Consider the following 18,268-nt stretch of genomic DNA (forward strand, 5'->3'; position numbering starts at 1 on the left):
TAGTCTAGCGCTATAAATTTTTTGCCTCTTACATTTCAGTGTTAACGCAAGAGATCTGTTCTTTTTAGCTGAATTTGTGCATCTTTTTTTTTCATTATTTTAAATGAATTGTCGAACATATTGTGCTGTCTACAATTATAATATTATTTACAATGTTTTGTTTTAATTGTGAAGTAAAAATTATATACAGGATGAGTCAAATTAATTGTATACTGCAAAATTTCACGAACGTGTTCTTGGATAAAAAGAAAGGACAAATATATAATAATGTAACTTTTAATTTATAAGATAATTAAGAAAAAAAATTAATTTGATCGAAGTATTGCATACCGTATGACTGTCAGAAACGAGTCACGTGGTCGTACTTCACGCATGCGCAGTAGCGTGCAGTCTGTGAGATTCGTCGCACGATTCTGCACAATCCTTCTGTCTCCATTTGCTCCATTTCACGATTATTCACTTTTCGCCCAGTGAATGTTGGAGCATTTGGAGCAGTGGGAGCAGCGATCATGTAATTTTTCTGCAGGAAATGTAAAGAGTGAAAAGTTTATAGTGTTTTTAATATGTCGCGTAATTAAATTCTTTAAAGGACGCACGATCGCTTTGTGGGATAAAGGTTAATAATTGCGGAATCGGAATGAGCGAAGAGCAGCGGAGGGCGAGGAGTTCGGCTCGAAGTTACATGATCGGTGCCTACGATACGTGCCGCAGAACGACGACGGGAATGTGCGCGTTGTGCTTTCTCCCCCTCTCGCGTACATAGGACATCGCGACAATTTTGACGAAATGTCGCGCGGCTCGCATACGTCCACTCGAGTCTCGTCGGCGTCGCGCCACCAGGACTCCACGATGTCATTGTCAAAAGCTTCGCCGGACGAGCTGGCGATGCTGACGAGATACTTCCGCACGGGTAATCAGTGCGGCATCGCCACCTGCCTCGATCAACTCAAGAGTGATCCGAAGCGTTGCAAGGAGTTCATCAAGCGGACCAGCTACCTCGACATCCTCATCCAACTTCTGCGCTGCGAGAACCAAAGGATCGTCGACAGAAGCCTGAGCATACTCGCGGACGCTTGCATGATCGACGATGTCAGGAAGAAGGTATGCTTCCTTTTCTCCCTTCTTCCAAGGGCCTAACAATCATGTAACTTTTTCTCTGAGAGGTGTAAAAAGTAAAACATTTTTCAATTAATTTCAATGACAAAACTTTGCACCCTAGAGAAACAATTGAATAATTGCTACTCTGATATAGAAGTTCTTTTCACTTGACATCAGTATTCTCTAATCAGATGTATTAAATACAAATAGGTTTGTTGTTATTAACAAACTATACTATGTATTGTCAAAAAATATAATTGGAAGCAACTTAGGTAAATAAACTAATAATTATGATATTTGGATAGCTAAAGGTAACCATTAGTAGACCATTCTTATTTTAAGTGATGTCTTAAGAAATACTGACTTGATTGATTTTTATATTTTAAATCTACTTAAAATGATCTTAAAATGGATTATAATCATTATATATTTTATTATTATATGCTTATGATAATGAAAATTCTAGTATGATACAGTGAGATATGCAAAACTTACGGGATAGATAACTTATTAAGTTATTTTATCAATTAATAATTTTCCTTGGTTTCTTTGCTAATATAATAATACAGTGGAATATCCATATTATGTGAGATAATAGCAATTAGTGGTCCAAAGTATTAAACCTTTTCTATATTCTAATGTATATGATTTATGTAATTGTACATTTTTTTTGCATCCAGAATAAACATAATTAGAGAAGCAAAAAAGGGTAAATAATAAATGAAAGGAGAGATATATACAACAAATCACAGATTTCTTTTCAGTTCCCATTCTTATTCTATAGTTACTCATTGTGTGCCCTCTCTGTTTGTCATTTGCTTTCTCTTGCTTTAATATGGTCGTATATCATGCAGTAAATATGAGTGCAAGAGAACAGGAAGAGAAGAATCACTTTAGTATTCAACTGATTCATAATATGGACAAGGGCATATTATATTAGGGCATTGTATTATACAAACCAGCAACTGTATGTGAAATATAATGTAAAGTAATATACTAATGTTTTTATATAATATATGTATGTATGTATGTATGTATGTATGTATGTATGAAATATATTAACCATAATAATATTAATGAGAGAATTGTCCATCAAACAGAATAAAGAAAAGTCAAATTAAGATAAAAGACAAAACAGAAGATAGGAAAAAATAAAACAATACTTTATTAATTTATATCATATTAATTAAATTACCAATATTTATTATGACATATCGAAAACATTCAATAATTTTAAAATCTAGACATTTTATAGCTTAATAAAATGTTTTTTCTTTCCCATTATATATTTTCTATTATATGTATAAAACGCAAAATTTTAGGTGAGAAACAGCAAGATAGAATTCAACGTACTGCTCATAATAGAAAACCTCGAGCAGAATGCCATGCTGCACTGTCGTGCTTGCAGGCTCGTCAGTAACTTGTCCGAATGTAGCTGGCATGCCAAAGAAATGTGCGATGCTGGGATAATGAAAGCACTTGTGGCACTCCTAACATCAAAAACCAATGTAGATACTTATTGCATGGCTATTAGAGCTGTAAGGTATGACATTATCGCTGATTCCATAAGCGTAACTTCTTTTTTACTCTGTATTTATTTCATTATAAATTTCATTAACATTTTATATTACAATTATGAATATCTTCTCTAATTACATGCTAATTATCTTTTAATTATATTTACAGAAACATCTGGAATGTTTACAAAAATATTAGAGAGACGATGATGAAATTGGAGATTGTCAAGCTAATTACTCAATTATTCGTTATGGCCGAAGAGAAATCTAATGTAGATGCTAAATACAGCAAACTTGTGGATGCATGCTTGAAGGCCATGTGTATATTTCTCGATACTTTAGACCCGCGATGCGGCGAACAGATGCACATCAACAAGAACATGAGGGGCTATAAATGCCTTATGCGATGCTGCAGCAACAATAAGATTGCTGTCAAATGCCTCTACACTCTCTGCCAGATAGCAGAATGTCGATTGAATCTGGGTATTTCTGGCACAGTCGAGGAGCTTATAACCCTGATAAACATGGCGGACACTAGCTCCAGCCATCTGTGCAAGGAGATGCTATTTAGTCTATGTTTGTTTTGTCGAGAATCGGTAAATCGAGATAGGATTAAACAGGGCGATGGGTTGCAGGTTCTCGTGGTATTGTTGAGCAAACCCGAATACAAACATCATCATCTTAGATTGTTAGAAGCTCTCTCACATTTTATCCATGATGAAGACGGCCTCGACATTCTAACGAGACATGGTATAGTGAAGGTCTTAGTAGTGAAACTGACAGAAATTGTAACTAAGAACAGCGAAAGGAGCAACATATCAAGAAAACGTTCTAGCGATTATCTGATTGATGATTGTTGCAAAAGGCCTTCCAAGTATCCAACTTCGAGGTGAAACAGATTACATTATATATATTCACGTGTGATATTGGGATCTTGATTTAAAATATGTAAATACTGCAATTGATTTTTCATATCAGGATTGGATTACATTTGATTCACTCTTGCAGATACAGTATGGATTTTTACCGCGATGATTGGAGTCCGAGGAGCGTTACAAGTGCCTCCTCCTCATCGCCACCTAGCACACCAACTAGGCCACCTTATTTTGAGTTAAATTCAGAAATGGATGATCTCAAAGATGACGTTTACAGTCCGGTCTACAGCGATATGGAATGCGATAATGATGAAGGTACATCTTTATTAATATTTTATCAATACATAATTGGTTTTATTTTGTTACATATGATCTGATGTAAGACAAAGTAAATTTAGATTTAAATTATTTGTTTAAATTAATGCTTCGATCTATTATTGTAGAGAAAGAAGCTGGTTCCCCTAAGAGCTACAAATCGCTAACGACCATTGATTCTGATTCTTCTTCTCTGAACTCTGAGACGCCTTCGGATACAAATGCTTGTGAATATTATACGATATCGTTACTGAATAAACTGAGTCTCTCTCTTAAACCTGTAGACAAACTGGCTGAATCAATGACCATCAAATCGCTGATGGATTACATAAAATACGCAAAAAAGCAAAATCCCCTAAAAAGCCATGCAGTTAAAATATTGATAAGAATCATGGGGTAAGATTTCTTAAATTATGAATTTTATGTTTGTACAATTTTTTCTTTTGCATTTTGTTATTTTAGAAAGATTTTATTCGCATCACATTTATATTTCTTCTCCTCCACTTTACTTAGGAATGCAGTGTATTTCATGCCTCTGCTAAAGCAAGGATTAGTATTTGAGATGCAAACTCTGCCGGAAGCAGAAGAGTGCATGCAATATTTGCGCACAGTGGCGGAAACTGGCGGTGCTACCGGGCAGCTATCGTTTATATTACTGCGCGGCGAAGAAGAATGTAAGTTGTTGACTGCGGTATCGATACCACTTCTCATTAAGACACGGGATACGCTCAAATGCTTGCTGAAGAAGTACGGCGGACTAGAGCTGATATTTCGCCTATTGGCGGATTCATCACACAAGTTACACAAACAGGCGATTTGGTCTATTTGTAAATTGGCGAAGACACTCGAAATTCATCCATCGGATGATTATTCGATTGTTGAAACAGCGACGAACGCTAGTGCGACAAATCGTATGAAATCATCTGTATCGTCGACGGTAATATTCGAATTGGATGACGGCGCGACTATTAAGGCTTGCAAGCAAGTATTGTGCCAGCGTTCACCCGTCTTCTCCGCTATGCTTGAGGGTAACTTTAGTGAGGCAAATAAGAGACGAGTACGATTGAAGGACACGTCACGGAACGGCTTGAAGACCCTGATACTAGCGACAAACGGAGTCAAATTTGAGAATCGAAGCATCGAGTCGCTATTGGATGCTGTGCTATTGGCCGATTATTTCCTCATGCCGGACCTGATAAACATATTGACAGAGAACTCCATAAACAAGCTCAATCACGAAAACTTCTATCGAGCCTGGCGCTGGGCCAAGAATCATTCCTGCCACGAGTTTAGATCTTATTGCGTCAAGAGTTTACTGATCACGAAAATGTCGTGGAGTGAAACAATGCGGACGTTCCGTGAGTTCTCTACTGCTAATGCCTTCAACGAGTTCCTATGCGAGATCAGGGACATAATCATGGACGTGTTGTGCCAATGTTAATGATATTAGACAATAGAGTTCAAACCAGTGCAATGGTGACGAGAATAAAGAATATTTCGATCTCTACAATAAATCTTTAAAGAAAATGAATTCTAAGATAGAAATAGAGTAAACTTTTTTATCATTAATTTATGTGTTTACTCTGTTCTTCAAAATCTTTTTAAATAAGAATTCTTTAAATGAGCTTTGTGCATTGTTATGCGAGATTAATTGATAATTATACAAGGTGTCTCTGAAAGATTTAAAAACTTTCAAGATTTTTAATAGAGGTAATAGGATAGGTAAAATAGAATAAAAATATTCTAACATAATCAAACAAAGGTTATAACAAGTTTGCAATATACTACCATTTTCTCCTATGCAAAATTAAACTTGTAATTGTTTCATCTTATATGTATTTACAGTAACAATATTACTCACAACTATGATAAAATTTCATGTAAATTTTCTTAATTTTTAAATATATTTGTATAAATTATTTATAAAAAATTTATTAAAAAAGTTCAAAAACAGCAAAAAAAGATGATTGAATTATGTAACCATATGCAGACATAAACATTGAGCCATACTTATGATACCCGCGAAACTTATCAAAGAGAGAGTTTATAAATAACATTATTAATATTAGATATTGATGCATTTCACAGTTTTTTAAAGATATATATACATCTCGACGTTATTAGATATGCATTTTTTGATGCTATATTAATAGAAATCATCTTCAGAGACACCATGTATATATGCTAATTGTTAAATATAGACGAGTTTTTTAATTAAAATACTCGTCTCATTTTTTGTTATATAAAATATTAATTCTGTACATATCCTAAAATATTCTAAGAATATTCTAAATATTTGTACATAACATACAAATACTTACAAAATCATTATCTTCCTGTATTGATGTTTTCATATTTAAAAATATACAATAAATTTTGTTCATGAAATGTCTCGAAAATATCATATTATACAGAGTGTCTGCGAAGTCTATTTTCAGCCCCTATATTTTGGTTTAAAATTGTAAAAAACTATGAAATATATATTCAATTTTGAGAAATTACTGTTTTAAGGAATTGCAGTAGTAGAATAGTGAAAAAAAAATCATCAAAACACATTATCTTATTCGCTTTTCTAGATGCATATATATATATATATGGGTGTCTCACAAGTAATATACAAATCATTTTTCATCAAAATAAGCATCTTTTCTTTAGCTTTTTTTTATATCTAGAAATGCATTGTTTTCGAAATCTCTTTTTTAAATATACTAATATAAAATATATTTACTACTTCTTGATTCTTCTTAGAATTTTATAAAATTGTGTTAATAATCTTGCTATAAGTTTATTTATAATTTTTTTTAATTAAAACAAGTATTTCATTTTTTATAATAAAAACTATTTCAATAAAGTTTCGAGTTGATGAAAATAAATTTCTTTATAACGAAATATATTTTTGGCTCCAATTCTACTTAAAATATCTTTAAAAGTTTTATTATAAATAAATAAATATTAGTCAACTAAATTAATATTAATTTAAAACATTTAAAATTTTTATATAAAGAATAACAAAAAATAACAAAGGCACTGTACTAATTTATTAAAAGAAATAAGACATTGATAACAATGCATTTTCAGAAATTTTACTAAACGAAAGATATTTATCTTTTAATAAGAAATACATCAATGCCATATATATGAAATATTCTACCTTTGAAACACTGTGTATCATACGTGTCCATATATACAATTAACAAATATAATGAATTATCTATACAGCGAATTTCATTTCTTGCATCGCGTCATTAATAAAATTGTCTTTAATTGTTTCCTAATATCTGTAATTATCATTTAACATTCTCGTCATATTTCTCTATCAGTCAGCTTCAATTTGATTGGCTTTGATGGCACAGAGACCAAATGCAAAATCATTTCAATGCTATCCCGATTTTCACACTCGATCTTGAAGTTTTTAATGAGCTATAAAGAAACAATACACGACTCTAGTTAAGAATTAAAATTAATTAAACGATTAATGACTTACCTCCGCCAACGTAAGAGACATTTGTGTTATCGCGAGTTTGCGACCGACGCAGTTTCTCAAGCCTGTCGCGAATGGTAAACTGGCACGTGCATCGTTTACTTCCTGATAATGCGGTAAAGATTCCTTCGTTTTCATCCACCTTTCTGGCCAGAATTCGTTAGGCCGTGGAAAATTCTTCTCATCGCGGCTGCTCGAGTAAAGCGACATGACAATTAACTCCTGAAAAAAATAATCTCTTCTAATTCGTTATCTTATCAAGCAGCTCGGCAAAGTGAATGAATGCACATTTTTTACCCCTTTCGGCACTAAATAACCGCCAATTATGGCATCCGTCGGCAAATATCTCACAAGGAATGGTGCAACAGGATAAAGCCTGAGAGTTTCTTTCCTAACATTCCTCAACAGTTTATGTTCCAGAATTTCCTTTGCTGACAAGTTTTTGATGTCATGAAATAATTGATCTTGTAGTTCGGGACGACCACTAAGCAGTAGCAACATCCATTGCATGGCAACCGATGTCTAAATAAGTGATCGCATAATTACAATTTTGCTATGCAGAACGTTGTATATTTTAATTATTAATTGAATATGAAACTCCATCGATTACAAAATTGATTGATTTAAATTTAAGACTTTTTCTCAATCAACATAACTTTTAGTTGAGAAAATTTAAGTTGCAAATGTCAAATTATCATTTTATTTTGTTATGTCTGGTAATAAATAAAACGTACTGTGTCGCCCGCAGCTATGATGAAATCGGTAATTATTCTGCCGGCCATATCATCGCAAATACCGTAATTCGTAATCATCTGCAAAAGTCCGTCGCCATTTGACAACTGGATCATTTTTGGCACCAAATTGTGTACTCTTTCCAGCACCGTATCGACAATTTTAACGAACTTAGTCCATATCGGCAATTTAAACTTCATCGCCAATTTAGGCGGTATAATTGTGAGAGTTGCGGAATATTCGAAAATCTGATGTACCATCATTGCCACGTAATCTATCTCAGAACGTAGTTGCGGCTTGCAATCCCGCCATCGTGAACCTATCATAACCGCCAGCATCACTATAAAAGGAATACTATCGATCAGTGATATATTGTTAAGCAAAAAATTATTAAAAATAATTTTACGCAGTCGACAAATACGTGAATGTAATCATTAATTATATAACGTTATTCAATATAATGTTACTCATTTTACTATAATAATATAATGTTATTTAACAGAATAATAATTGAAAGTAATTGCTGCTAAGAATGATTTTCAAAGTTTACCCTCGATAGACCACTGATATAAATGATGTTCTAACTTTGGTATTGTACATCCGATTTGACTATATGCCTTCCATTTCTCTGTCAAATTCTTGGCGCTTTCCTGACATGGTGTGCATAAAAATTCCATTGGATCAGGCTTGATCATCACGTTATTGAGAATTCGACGATGATGCAACCACTCTTCCCCGTCCCTATCTCAACAGCGCAACGTATTCCATTACCTTTCGTTACTTCATTCTTTCATTATCTTTTTAAATCATTTCACGATAAGTTGAATAATTTTCGCTGAGAGAAACAGAACTCAGACGAACAATATCTTTTTGATTATAAAAAAAAAAATAAAAATTTTTTATTCTGCAAAAGAGTTTTAAAAGGTAAACTTTCCGGATACATTATCTCTTAATTGTGTGCAACTTCAACGTTAATATCTAATTCTATTGAAACTTTTTCAGAAGGATAACATACTGATGGGAGAACATCATACGTACATGAAGAGCAGACCTCGGTTTTGTCCTCGAATCTCATTATACAGTTGCCAGGATTCCGGCAAGAAGTTCCGCGGCATGGGACCAGCAAGATCAAGTAATATCTTACGATATTCGGCAGCCGAATTAACGAAAACGGCTCGCACCGGTCCAATCTGTTCTCTGTAGACCGGTCCGAGTTCTCGGTGTCTCTTATCCACATATTCGTGTAGCTTTTTCGCGCCACCGGCCAATATCAGGTCCAACATCGTGCCGAATACAGGGAGACTACGAGGTTCGGGCGGTTCCTTTCCCGTCAGAGTACTGAAATCTCGCACGAACGTTTGTGATAACATGAAGTTCCTTGCCAAGCCTTGGCCGGCAATGTTCCTCGAAGAAGGAACAGCAGCATCATTTTCGTTCGGTATAAAAGACCGTGAATCGGATCTAAGCATTCTATGCTTGACGAGCAAGATGTTGAAGTCATCGTGAAGGTTCATCAACCTCGCGAATCTTCGTAATACTCTTCGTGTAGTGTGCATCTCTCCGGCGACACCGAATATACAGGCCCAAGAGACGAGTACGTGCAGCTTCGCTGTCAACGAGAAATCAGAGCGTGATCGTATCGAATCTGATACGCCGTACCGATTCAGCGCTTCGCGATTATTCAGCGATTTTTTTTGTCACGTCGACAAAATTATTACAAGACGGATAATGTATGCAAAACGAGGACAATTTTATAAAAAGAGAAGCGAACGAAAAAAAAACATTGGTTTAATGTACCTCCAGGTAATTCTATTGTTTTGAAATATATATATGTAAATTGCAGTACTGCTCTTTAGCTCGTTTAAACGTCGAATCCTCTGATTCGAAAAACATCTTGTAATCTTGGTTCAATTGGATATCCGGCCAATATTTTCTTCCTCTTTCACGCTGTCCCTAATATAACTCATTACGTATGAGAGGCGTGGCATCATCGGGAGATAAAAAACGCAGTTAAGAAAACAAGACGGCATAAGTGAAACGTTATTACGTGCACGCACGTTTGATTTTAATTTCAAAATCAATTAAGAGAAATATAAAGTTGAGATAATTAACACCCGTGAAATATAGTTTCAATTACGAAATAGTTTTTATCTGATACTTAATGTAAATAATAAGATTTCATTGAAACAGATATGCTTATTTTATTACACATTTAAAATCAAGAAAAGACCAATAACGATCATAACGGATCTTAGTGCTCAAAAAATAATTTCATAGATTAATTTATATGTTCTAATTCATCGAACTGTGCACCACATCTTCATCAGCTCTTAAATTAAATCAGAAAAGTAATATCACATCATTAAATTGATAATTAATTTAATAATACTCATATTAACAGTATTTATTAAGTATTTATAAGATTCTCTTATTTTAGAAAACTGTAAAACAACAAATACGCGTTGTTTGAAGAATTTGAAAGTCACCTAAGAAATTATTATTTAAGCATCAAAATTTGCTTGTTGGCCTTTTTTGATTTCAATTGTGTTATACATTTCACGATCTTATATGTATGTATATTAATTATTACATTATGTTTTTTATTTAATTCAATATAGAAAAGAAAAACAATTTTTTGTTCAAAGGATAAAGAATCGATTAGTTTAAAAACAGTTTTCAGAATTATTTTTCTTGCTAATTAAATAAAATTAAGTTTATATATTAAGTTAATAATATCGAAGTAAATGGAACAGCCAATTTAATACTTATTTTTTATCATCTAAACAAATCGTATCTTTACATGTATTTGCAAATATAAAGCCGTCTGTAAAACTGTTTTAACAAAGTAATATACATGTATATAATAACAATTCTCAAAAAGAAATAGAACTCTTTCAAAAGTGATTACGTCGGCGGATCTAATCTCAAAGCACATCGTTAAGGCCATTTCACAATAGTGTAAACGTAACTGTAAGTGATAGAAAAGTATTGTAAAACGCAGTTATTTGTCCATTTCTACTAACATAAATTAACTTTAATCTCGGGTTTTCTTGTTTATAAAACCGAAGGAAGATTAAAAAAGAACTAAGATTAAAGCTAATTAGTATTGGTAAAAGTAAACATACAATTGCTTACAATCATTTACGACTATACAATTACGCTATTGAACGGCCCTTAACGATGATGCTACACTTTTATCCAACGTTTCTCAAATATTCATATAATTTAATTTATGTAATTTTTATTCATGTAATTTCAATTTAACAGTTCTCATTTTAAATGTGATTAAATTTGTCGTTAATTATACTATGATTCCAATCGATTTGCAATCGATCTTTCTTCCATCGCAATACATTCAATTCATGTCGGTTTATTTAATTAGATTTAATAACATAAATCATAATAAGCAGGAATTCTCGAGCTAAATTTAGGCGCGCCGGTAAAAAAAGAACAAAATGGTTCGAACCGGTTGGTATTTCAAAAAGATCGTTAAGAAAACTTCAACAGTCTCTAACTTTAATATCATAATATTATGAATGTATACATACCAATATTTGTGTTTTGATTCTAATTAGCTCCTCTTCTTATGTCGTTATATTATATCGTAATGTCACTTCATCGTAGAATGTTGTATTTGAAAACTGAGATTCGCTCTTCTGTGTTTCCTTTTTCCTTTTCTCTCTCTCTCTCTTCTTCGTTACATCCAGTGTCCAGATGCTCCCCGTCCTCACGTACGTGCCGGTCTAATAAACTATGCTCGATTCTCCGGGATCAAACTGTCGAACTCGCCTGGCGAGCATCCTGAACCTTCCTACCGCGCATGCGGCAACTCCTGGTTGCCGATCGTTGGCGAACCGACACCAACCGGAAGCGGAGCCGACCGCAAGCGGTGCGGAACGTAGTTTCGAGCCGATTGAGAAGATTTTCTGCCTTCCATGCGATTGGGATTCGCGATGGGCTTGCAGCAGGAGATCGAGTATACCGTTATCTGGATCTGCGCCGCTGTTCTATCCTTCTCGTCTTGAATTAGAAGCACGATCGAATCCTGCTTCCCGGGTTTCTATATAAGGCGATCGATTATTATTAATAGCGATCTAATTAATTCCATGATATTCGCAAGAGCAACTTTTTTGTAGAGAAATTACTTTCTTACGTTCTCTTGAAAGCAACTGAGCCTGTAAAGTGTTTCATCTTCGACATGAAGGAAAAAGAAAAAAAAGAGAATTCTTCTCTCCGAGAAATTTCAAATCGCCCGGCAGGCGCCTATATATAAGACGCAGACATCTGAATGTCAAAACAGCTGAGACGTATGGCTCCGTCCGAGAGGGAAACATACGTCGATTACATCCCAAGATATGCTAAGTTTATTCAAAGTGAATCGGCTGCCATGAAGTTTTATGGATCGCGCCTGGGTTCCTGAAGACCCCCGAGATTTCGGATGCGTCTGATATATCTGATAAAAAAAAGTGGCGCTGGTCCCGCTTTCCTCTTTCTTCCTCCTCCTCCTTCCTCTTCGTCCTCGTCCATTTCATCTCTACAAAATAAGCAGGAGACAAGAGTCATGTTTTGATCCGCGATAAACGTCGGGCTCTGTTATTTCAAGCGATTCTAATGTTTTGTTTGTTGAAAGATTTAGCTATAGGTTAATTAAAAGTCATTTTACCTTTTTAAGCGACAAGAGGCTTTCTTTCCATAATTTGTTTTGTCTTTTCATTTTCCTCCTTCGAACCTTCGGACAATTTTATATAAATTCAATAAATGCAAATTAAAACGAAAATAGCGAAGAATTGCGGGTAAAAAAGAGTGGATCGACGCACGACAGACGGTCGGCGTGACGACCAGACCTGTTTGTCTCCCATCAATAACAATCGCGTTGGCAAATTTTTTTGTACATCAAACACGTGATACACATTACAGCTGCGTATTATTTATTGAAGACGAAAATACTTTTTGTGCAATCCCTCGACCCCTTCATTGTCCTTGATTTCCTCCACGCTCTTCTTCAGAAACCGTTGGTCTTTTCGCGATTCGAAATGCACGAAGTTTGCGGAGTATCGATATCTCCCGTCTCGATCAGAGTATCGATATCGCCGCGGCGGGCGCGAGATGGCAGTGGTTCGATTCGACGATCCAAATAATTCTCGCGCGGCGCGTTCGTTGGCGCGCGGTACCAGCGGTACCTTTGGACGCGCCGCTCTCGGCAACCGGTGCGTTATCGCGGCGTTATCAGTGACTAGCAACATCGATCGATCTATTCGTCTGACATCGGCGTCAGGCGTCAGTTCGCCTTCTCGTCTTCGCCCCGAGGTTCCCGACGATCATTCCGCCGTTCGTAGGCGGTCGAGAAACGACGTCGCGCACCTGGTTCGCAGAGCTGCACCGTTCTGCACCTCGCAACGTCGTCCTACCTACACTTTTTCTATTTTCCATCCTCGTCTCTTTCTCTTTCTTTGATGCGCGTTCGTCGCGTGTCCTGGGTGCCGAAAGTACGAGTGAGACCGCTGACGAGGAAGAGAGAGGATCGAGATCGGACGATCCCATCCCACCTGTGGTCACCATAGGCCACAGATCACCCAATCACCATAGGTCTCCTTTGCGTCCTACGATCCTGACAGACGTCGTCTCTACTCCGAGACTGAATTTCTCCCAATTCCTTCATCTCCTCCGACACGATGGACTTCGACGCGGAGACGTGTCTCAAGGATTGGAACGATCTGGCACAGGACTACAAGGAACTCGAGGTGAGCATTCTGACTCCTATCGCGGGGCTGCGAGGTTAGGTTCCCTTGAGTCATGTTCGCGAGATCGTATCGCGATCCGCGGATCATTTTGACCTGAACGACGGAAAAGAGAGGAAAGAAAAAAGTTTCGTGGTTCAATAATTTCGCGAACGTCACGTCACTTATTCGCGTGACCTTGGCGATAAATCGATCACGCGAGCGACCTAGCGCTTGTATGTTTTAGTATTAATTACCGCATTGATTAACGATGCAGTTATTGTAATAGCCGCAAATGATACTGCAGAATTTTAATAACTACCGCAAAAATTATAGCGCACTTCTTTGTATTTATTTTCCTGATTTCTCATTAACTTATGCACTCTCATCAAACAAAAATGGATTAAGGTAGAGAGAAATGGATTTATGTGCATGGTTATTGTCAAATTCAAATTCTTAATTTTTTATTTATTTTAATCCAGTTTAAGAATTCCTTGAATCCATGAAGTGGAATTAAAACAATAGGATTTCTATTCTTTCAATTAAAAAAAAAAAGTTGTGTGGGTCAAGTAATCCATTTTAATTTATGAAACGAGATTAAAATAGTGATTTCTATTTTTTCAATCTAAAAGAAATTTTCATGGGTTACACAATCCATTTTTAAATCTATGACAGGATTGAAATGATGTAATTTTTATTTTTAATCCAAAATGTATTTGAATGAATTAAAATGGATTACAAATTTTCAATCCATTTAAATCCATTTCTGTTTATTGAGTTCATTAGTGGAGCTTAAAAAAAGCACTATTTTTATATCTACAAAATAAAATATATAAATTACATGAATATAAATGTAAATAGATACATAATGTAATATATGTTAGGAATAGTGAGAATAAGAAAATGATCATTATCAAATAGTTATAAATCATGTTTGCAATCAGTGATCATCACTTATTAACTGATAATCAAGATATTGGAAGATACTAATTGTTGTGTTTTAAAAAGATATTTTATTTACTTGCAGGCACTAAATAGGGAGTATGTTATGAAGTTAGAAGAAATTAGTGAACTGCAAGCGAAATGTATAAAAGGGATCTCTCATCAAAAATACCGGATGGGTATAATAAGGAAATCCTTAAAACAGTAAGTTTAAAGCTTGCATGTTTTTTTTTAAATAAAATAAATGATAACTTTCAAGAATTTAATTATGTTAATAAAGCAAATTAATGTTTTTGTTTAAAATATTAATACGAATACTTGAAATATCTGTAATTATTATTTAAACTATTTAAAGTATTACAGATGATAATCTGTATGATTTTTATTTATTTCCAGGCCGAGCGCAAGAGAGACACGAGAAGAATTAAAAAAATCTATAATAAGAAGAGAACAGCAGCTCCAAGAGATTGAACAAACATTACCTAAGTCAAACGGCACTTACTTACAAATTATCCTGGGCAGTGTCAATGTCTCTATATTAAATAAAAATGACAAGTATGTCACTATAAAGATTCAAATTGACACTTTTGTATCTGGAGTGGTTTTATGATAATTGTTTGCTTTTAGATTCAAATACAAAGATGAATATGAGAAATTCAAATTAGTACTGTCGGTAATTGGATTTGTACTATCTGTATTAAATCTATTTACCAATGTAAGGTGAGATACTGTCCATTTAATTTGTTTATAATTATTACTGCATTTTCTAAAACATTTATTAAATTTTTATTAAATTCTATTACTAAATTTATTACTAATATTTTTTATATATGAAATTTGTATGTATTTTTATAATCTTTACTGTGTTTTTTTTTACATTTCAGAACCTTAGAACTTAGTTTTATGTTTCTTCTCGTTTGGTACTATTGCACGTTAACGATAAGAGAAAGTATACTCAAAGTGAATGGATCAAGAATTAAAGGCTGGTGGAGATTTCATCATTTTCTCTCGACAGTGGTAGCCGCTGTTCTACTGGTCTGGCCAAACACAGGACCATGGTATCAATTTCGTACCCAATTCATGTGGTTCAACGTGTATATCAGTAAGTGTATAATTTTTAGACAAATGTCAAGAAATATAATAGATAAATCACTCTTATTTAGAATTCTACTGTTATTTGGAACACTTATTTTCAAATTACTGCCTGCTAAATTTCCAATTAACATTTGTTTTTCAGGTGTAGTACAGTACTTGCAATTTAGATACCAACGTGGCGTTTTGTACCGGTTAAAAGCGCTAGGCGAGAGAGACAATATGGACATCACCATCGAAGGATTCCATTCATGGATGTGGCGCGGTCTCTCGTTTCTGCTGCCGTTCCTCTTCGCCGGTTACTTATTTCAGCTATATAACGCTTATACGCTTTACGAACTAGCGTACCATCCGGATGCGACATGGCACGTATCAGTTCTCAGCGCCATGTTCCTCGTACTATTTTTGGGTAACACCACTACTACCATCATGGTGATCCCGCAGAAACTCGTCAAGGAACGTATCAAGGATCATTTGTTCGCGTCTAAGCCCGATCGCAGGAAAGAGGGAAGGATGCGTAATAACCCGGACAATAAGGATGAAAAGAGTGAGTGAGGGAAGAACTTGAGTACTTCCGACTGATGAAAAGCTTGACTCACAAGGAACATAAATCTGGGAAGAATTGTTACTAGAAACAAAATGACTACGCTATAAACGCTATTGGTGCTGGCTCTAAAATAATAACGAACAGTACTTTGTTGCATTGAGCAAAGGCATCACACGCATGTATACATATACATGCACGACGTGAGTGACTTTGATCACGAATGGAAAAGTTTCTGTGTACTTTTTATTTACTTTACTCTTGGATAAAGTCCATTGTCAAGTGTTTTCGAAAATATTCTTTGTACTCTTCGACCGTCCTGAAATAAACTTGCCTAATTTCAATAATAGGCTTCTCAACGAATTTGAAGTAGTTTTTTTATAGAAGGAAATATCATAGAAAGTATCTTTTATTTTTCGAAATTAAAAAAAAATCTCAGGTAGGAATTATTCAAATCTATTTGAAATTGATTGAATATATACTATAACCTGATTTTTATTTATGTTTTGTTTTATTCTCTTTTGTGAAAAATATCTTGTTATTTAAGCATTATTTGATGTCTCGATGGTTTTGATTAGAAAAAAGTCAATTACAGATTAATCGAACAATAGTTACGATTCGTTCCATTTTGGAACACTGCATGTGGTTCTCGCTCGGATTATCAAATAAAACATGCATTTATTTTTGAATTAGTAACATCCGATATGGTTCGATTATATGACGCGCAAACGACGCAGATAAGTCGTGTTCGATAAAAGGCCAGCTAATCTATTTACGGGTAATTTGTATGTATATGTGTACACAGACAGATACACACACATGCCAAGTACAGACTGTTTCTTAAAATTTAATGACATTGAAATTATGCTCATATTTGATGAAATACTTTGTATACACACGTACACATCTTAATTATGTATTCATTCTACAGGCGATATACATAAATATACATATATACAAACACAGATGCGATATTATTTCGTAAGAGATTTCGCGCAAAGTGCACTCCGAACATAAATCGTGTATAATATAATTACGACATATTTTGCTCCAAATGTATTTATTGAAATGTATCTATTAATGTGTAAATAAAAGCGTACCGAGCCGCCTAATCCTGCAACGAGAATTTGTAGTTGAAAATTACTTACGTATCGAGCCACTAATTCGATTAATTTTTTTTTACGAGTTTTTGTTTCTTTTCACACTTTTGTTCCGTCCATATCGCACATAAGCGCGAAAACACGTGTCGAACTTTGCGATTGTATATTTTACTATATGCGTAATTTATAACAAAATGAGATAATATAAAACATGCACAAATTGTGTATGTAAAATATACATACATACATACATACATATATATATATATATATATATATATTATTAACTTTAATAAAATGTTTATATATACATATATATATATATATATATATATATATATATAAACATTTTATTAAAATTAATAATCACCTCGTGATTTACATTATTAATAATTGTCCGGACACAAAATATATTAGAGATTTATTTTATGTATTGTATTTTTTTAATACAAATTCGCAAAATATAATTTTTTAGAGAAAACTTAATTGCAAATTCTTGCCAATATAATATATTTACAATACATTTCCAGTAAAAGTAATTTATATTCAAACTGAAAAAATTTCTGACCCATTATTAAGAATGTCAGATTGAAAAATGTATTTAAATACAATTGCAACAAAGCACTGATTTTATTTTATTCCTATTTTTACTTTAATCTGAAAATGTGTGTAAAAGATGATAAAATTGTGACAGAATAGCATTAAATATACAAGATAATTTTATATATAATTATGAAACTAATTGTCCAGACGCACAAAATAATGTAAGCTTATTTTATATATATTACAAATTATTGTAGAAGTATCACTGACAAGAGTTTTTACTTCTAATTGAGTTCCCTAAAAAATTAAAAT

The 18,268-nt window shown here is 34.1% G+C and overlaps 3 protein-coding genes across 4 annotated transcripts; 2 read left to right on the forward strand and 1 right to left on the reverse strand.

Moving 5' to 3' along the window:
• Window positions 1-384: 384 nt before the first annotated feature.
• Window positions 385-6,303, forward strand: LOC105207574 (armadillo repeat-containing protein 5). The gene is made up of 7 exons (XM_011177113.3): window positions 385-511; window positions 590-1,101; window positions 2,421-2,641; window positions 2,785-3,504; window positions 3,624-3,805; window positions 3,934-4,201; window positions 4,319-6,303. Exons 2-7 carry the CDS (start codon window positions 787-789, stop codon window positions 5,244-5,246), a joined length of 2,634 nt encoding a protein of 877 aa, XP_011175415.1. The 5' UTR covers window positions 385-511; window positions 590-786; the 3' UTR covers window positions 5,247-6,303.
• Window positions 6,304-7,001: 698 nt separating this feature from the next.
• On the reverse strand, window positions 7,002-13,527 carry LOC105207575 (cytochrome P450 315a1, mitochondrial). Of its 2 annotated transcripts, none has more exons than XM_039457317.1 (9): window positions 12,682-13,527; window positions 12,172-12,552; window positions 11,567-12,078; window positions 9,057-9,627; window positions 8,569-8,759; window positions 8,021-8,358; window positions 7,584-7,808; window positions 7,290-7,508; window positions 7,002-7,225 (listed from the first exon to the last, which is right to left on the reverse strand). In XM_039457317.1, the coding sequence occupies exons 4-9, from the start codon at window positions 9,572-9,574 to the stop codon at window positions 7,109-7,111; spliced, it is 1,608 nt and encodes a 535-aa protein (XP_039313251.1). In that variant the 5' UTR covers window positions 9,575-9,627; window positions 11,567-12,078; window positions 12,172-12,552; window positions 12,682-13,527; the 3' UTR covers window positions 7,002-7,108. The 2 variants fall into 2 exon arrangements, with proteins under 2 accessions (XP_039313251.1, XP_039313250.1); XM_039457316.1 differs by having other exon boundaries at window positions 12,164-12,552.
• Window positions 13,528-13,690: 163 nt separating this feature from the next.
• LOC105207576 (transmembrane protein 120 homolog) lies at window positions 13,691-17,439 on the forward strand. The gene is made up of 6 exons (XM_011177115.2): window positions 13,691-13,759; window positions 14,763-14,881; window positions 15,074-15,232; window positions 15,305-15,397; window positions 15,562-15,779; window positions 15,915-17,439. Exons 1-6 carry the CDS (start codon window positions 13,691-13,693, stop codon window positions 16,322-16,324), a joined length of 1,068 nt encoding a protein of 355 aa, XP_011175417.1. The 3' UTR covers window positions 16,325-17,439.
• The last annotated feature ends 829 nt before the right edge of the window (window positions 17,440-18,268 follow it).

The sequence above is a fragment of the Solenopsis invicta genome, chromosome 14, assembly GCF_016802725.1.
Source record: "Solenopsis invicta isolate M01_SB chromosome 14, UNIL_Sinv_3.0, whole genome shotgun sequence".
In the NCBI taxonomy this organism is placed as follows: domain Eukaryota; kingdom Metazoa; phylum Arthropoda; class Insecta; order Hymenoptera; family Formicidae; genus Solenopsis; species Solenopsis invicta.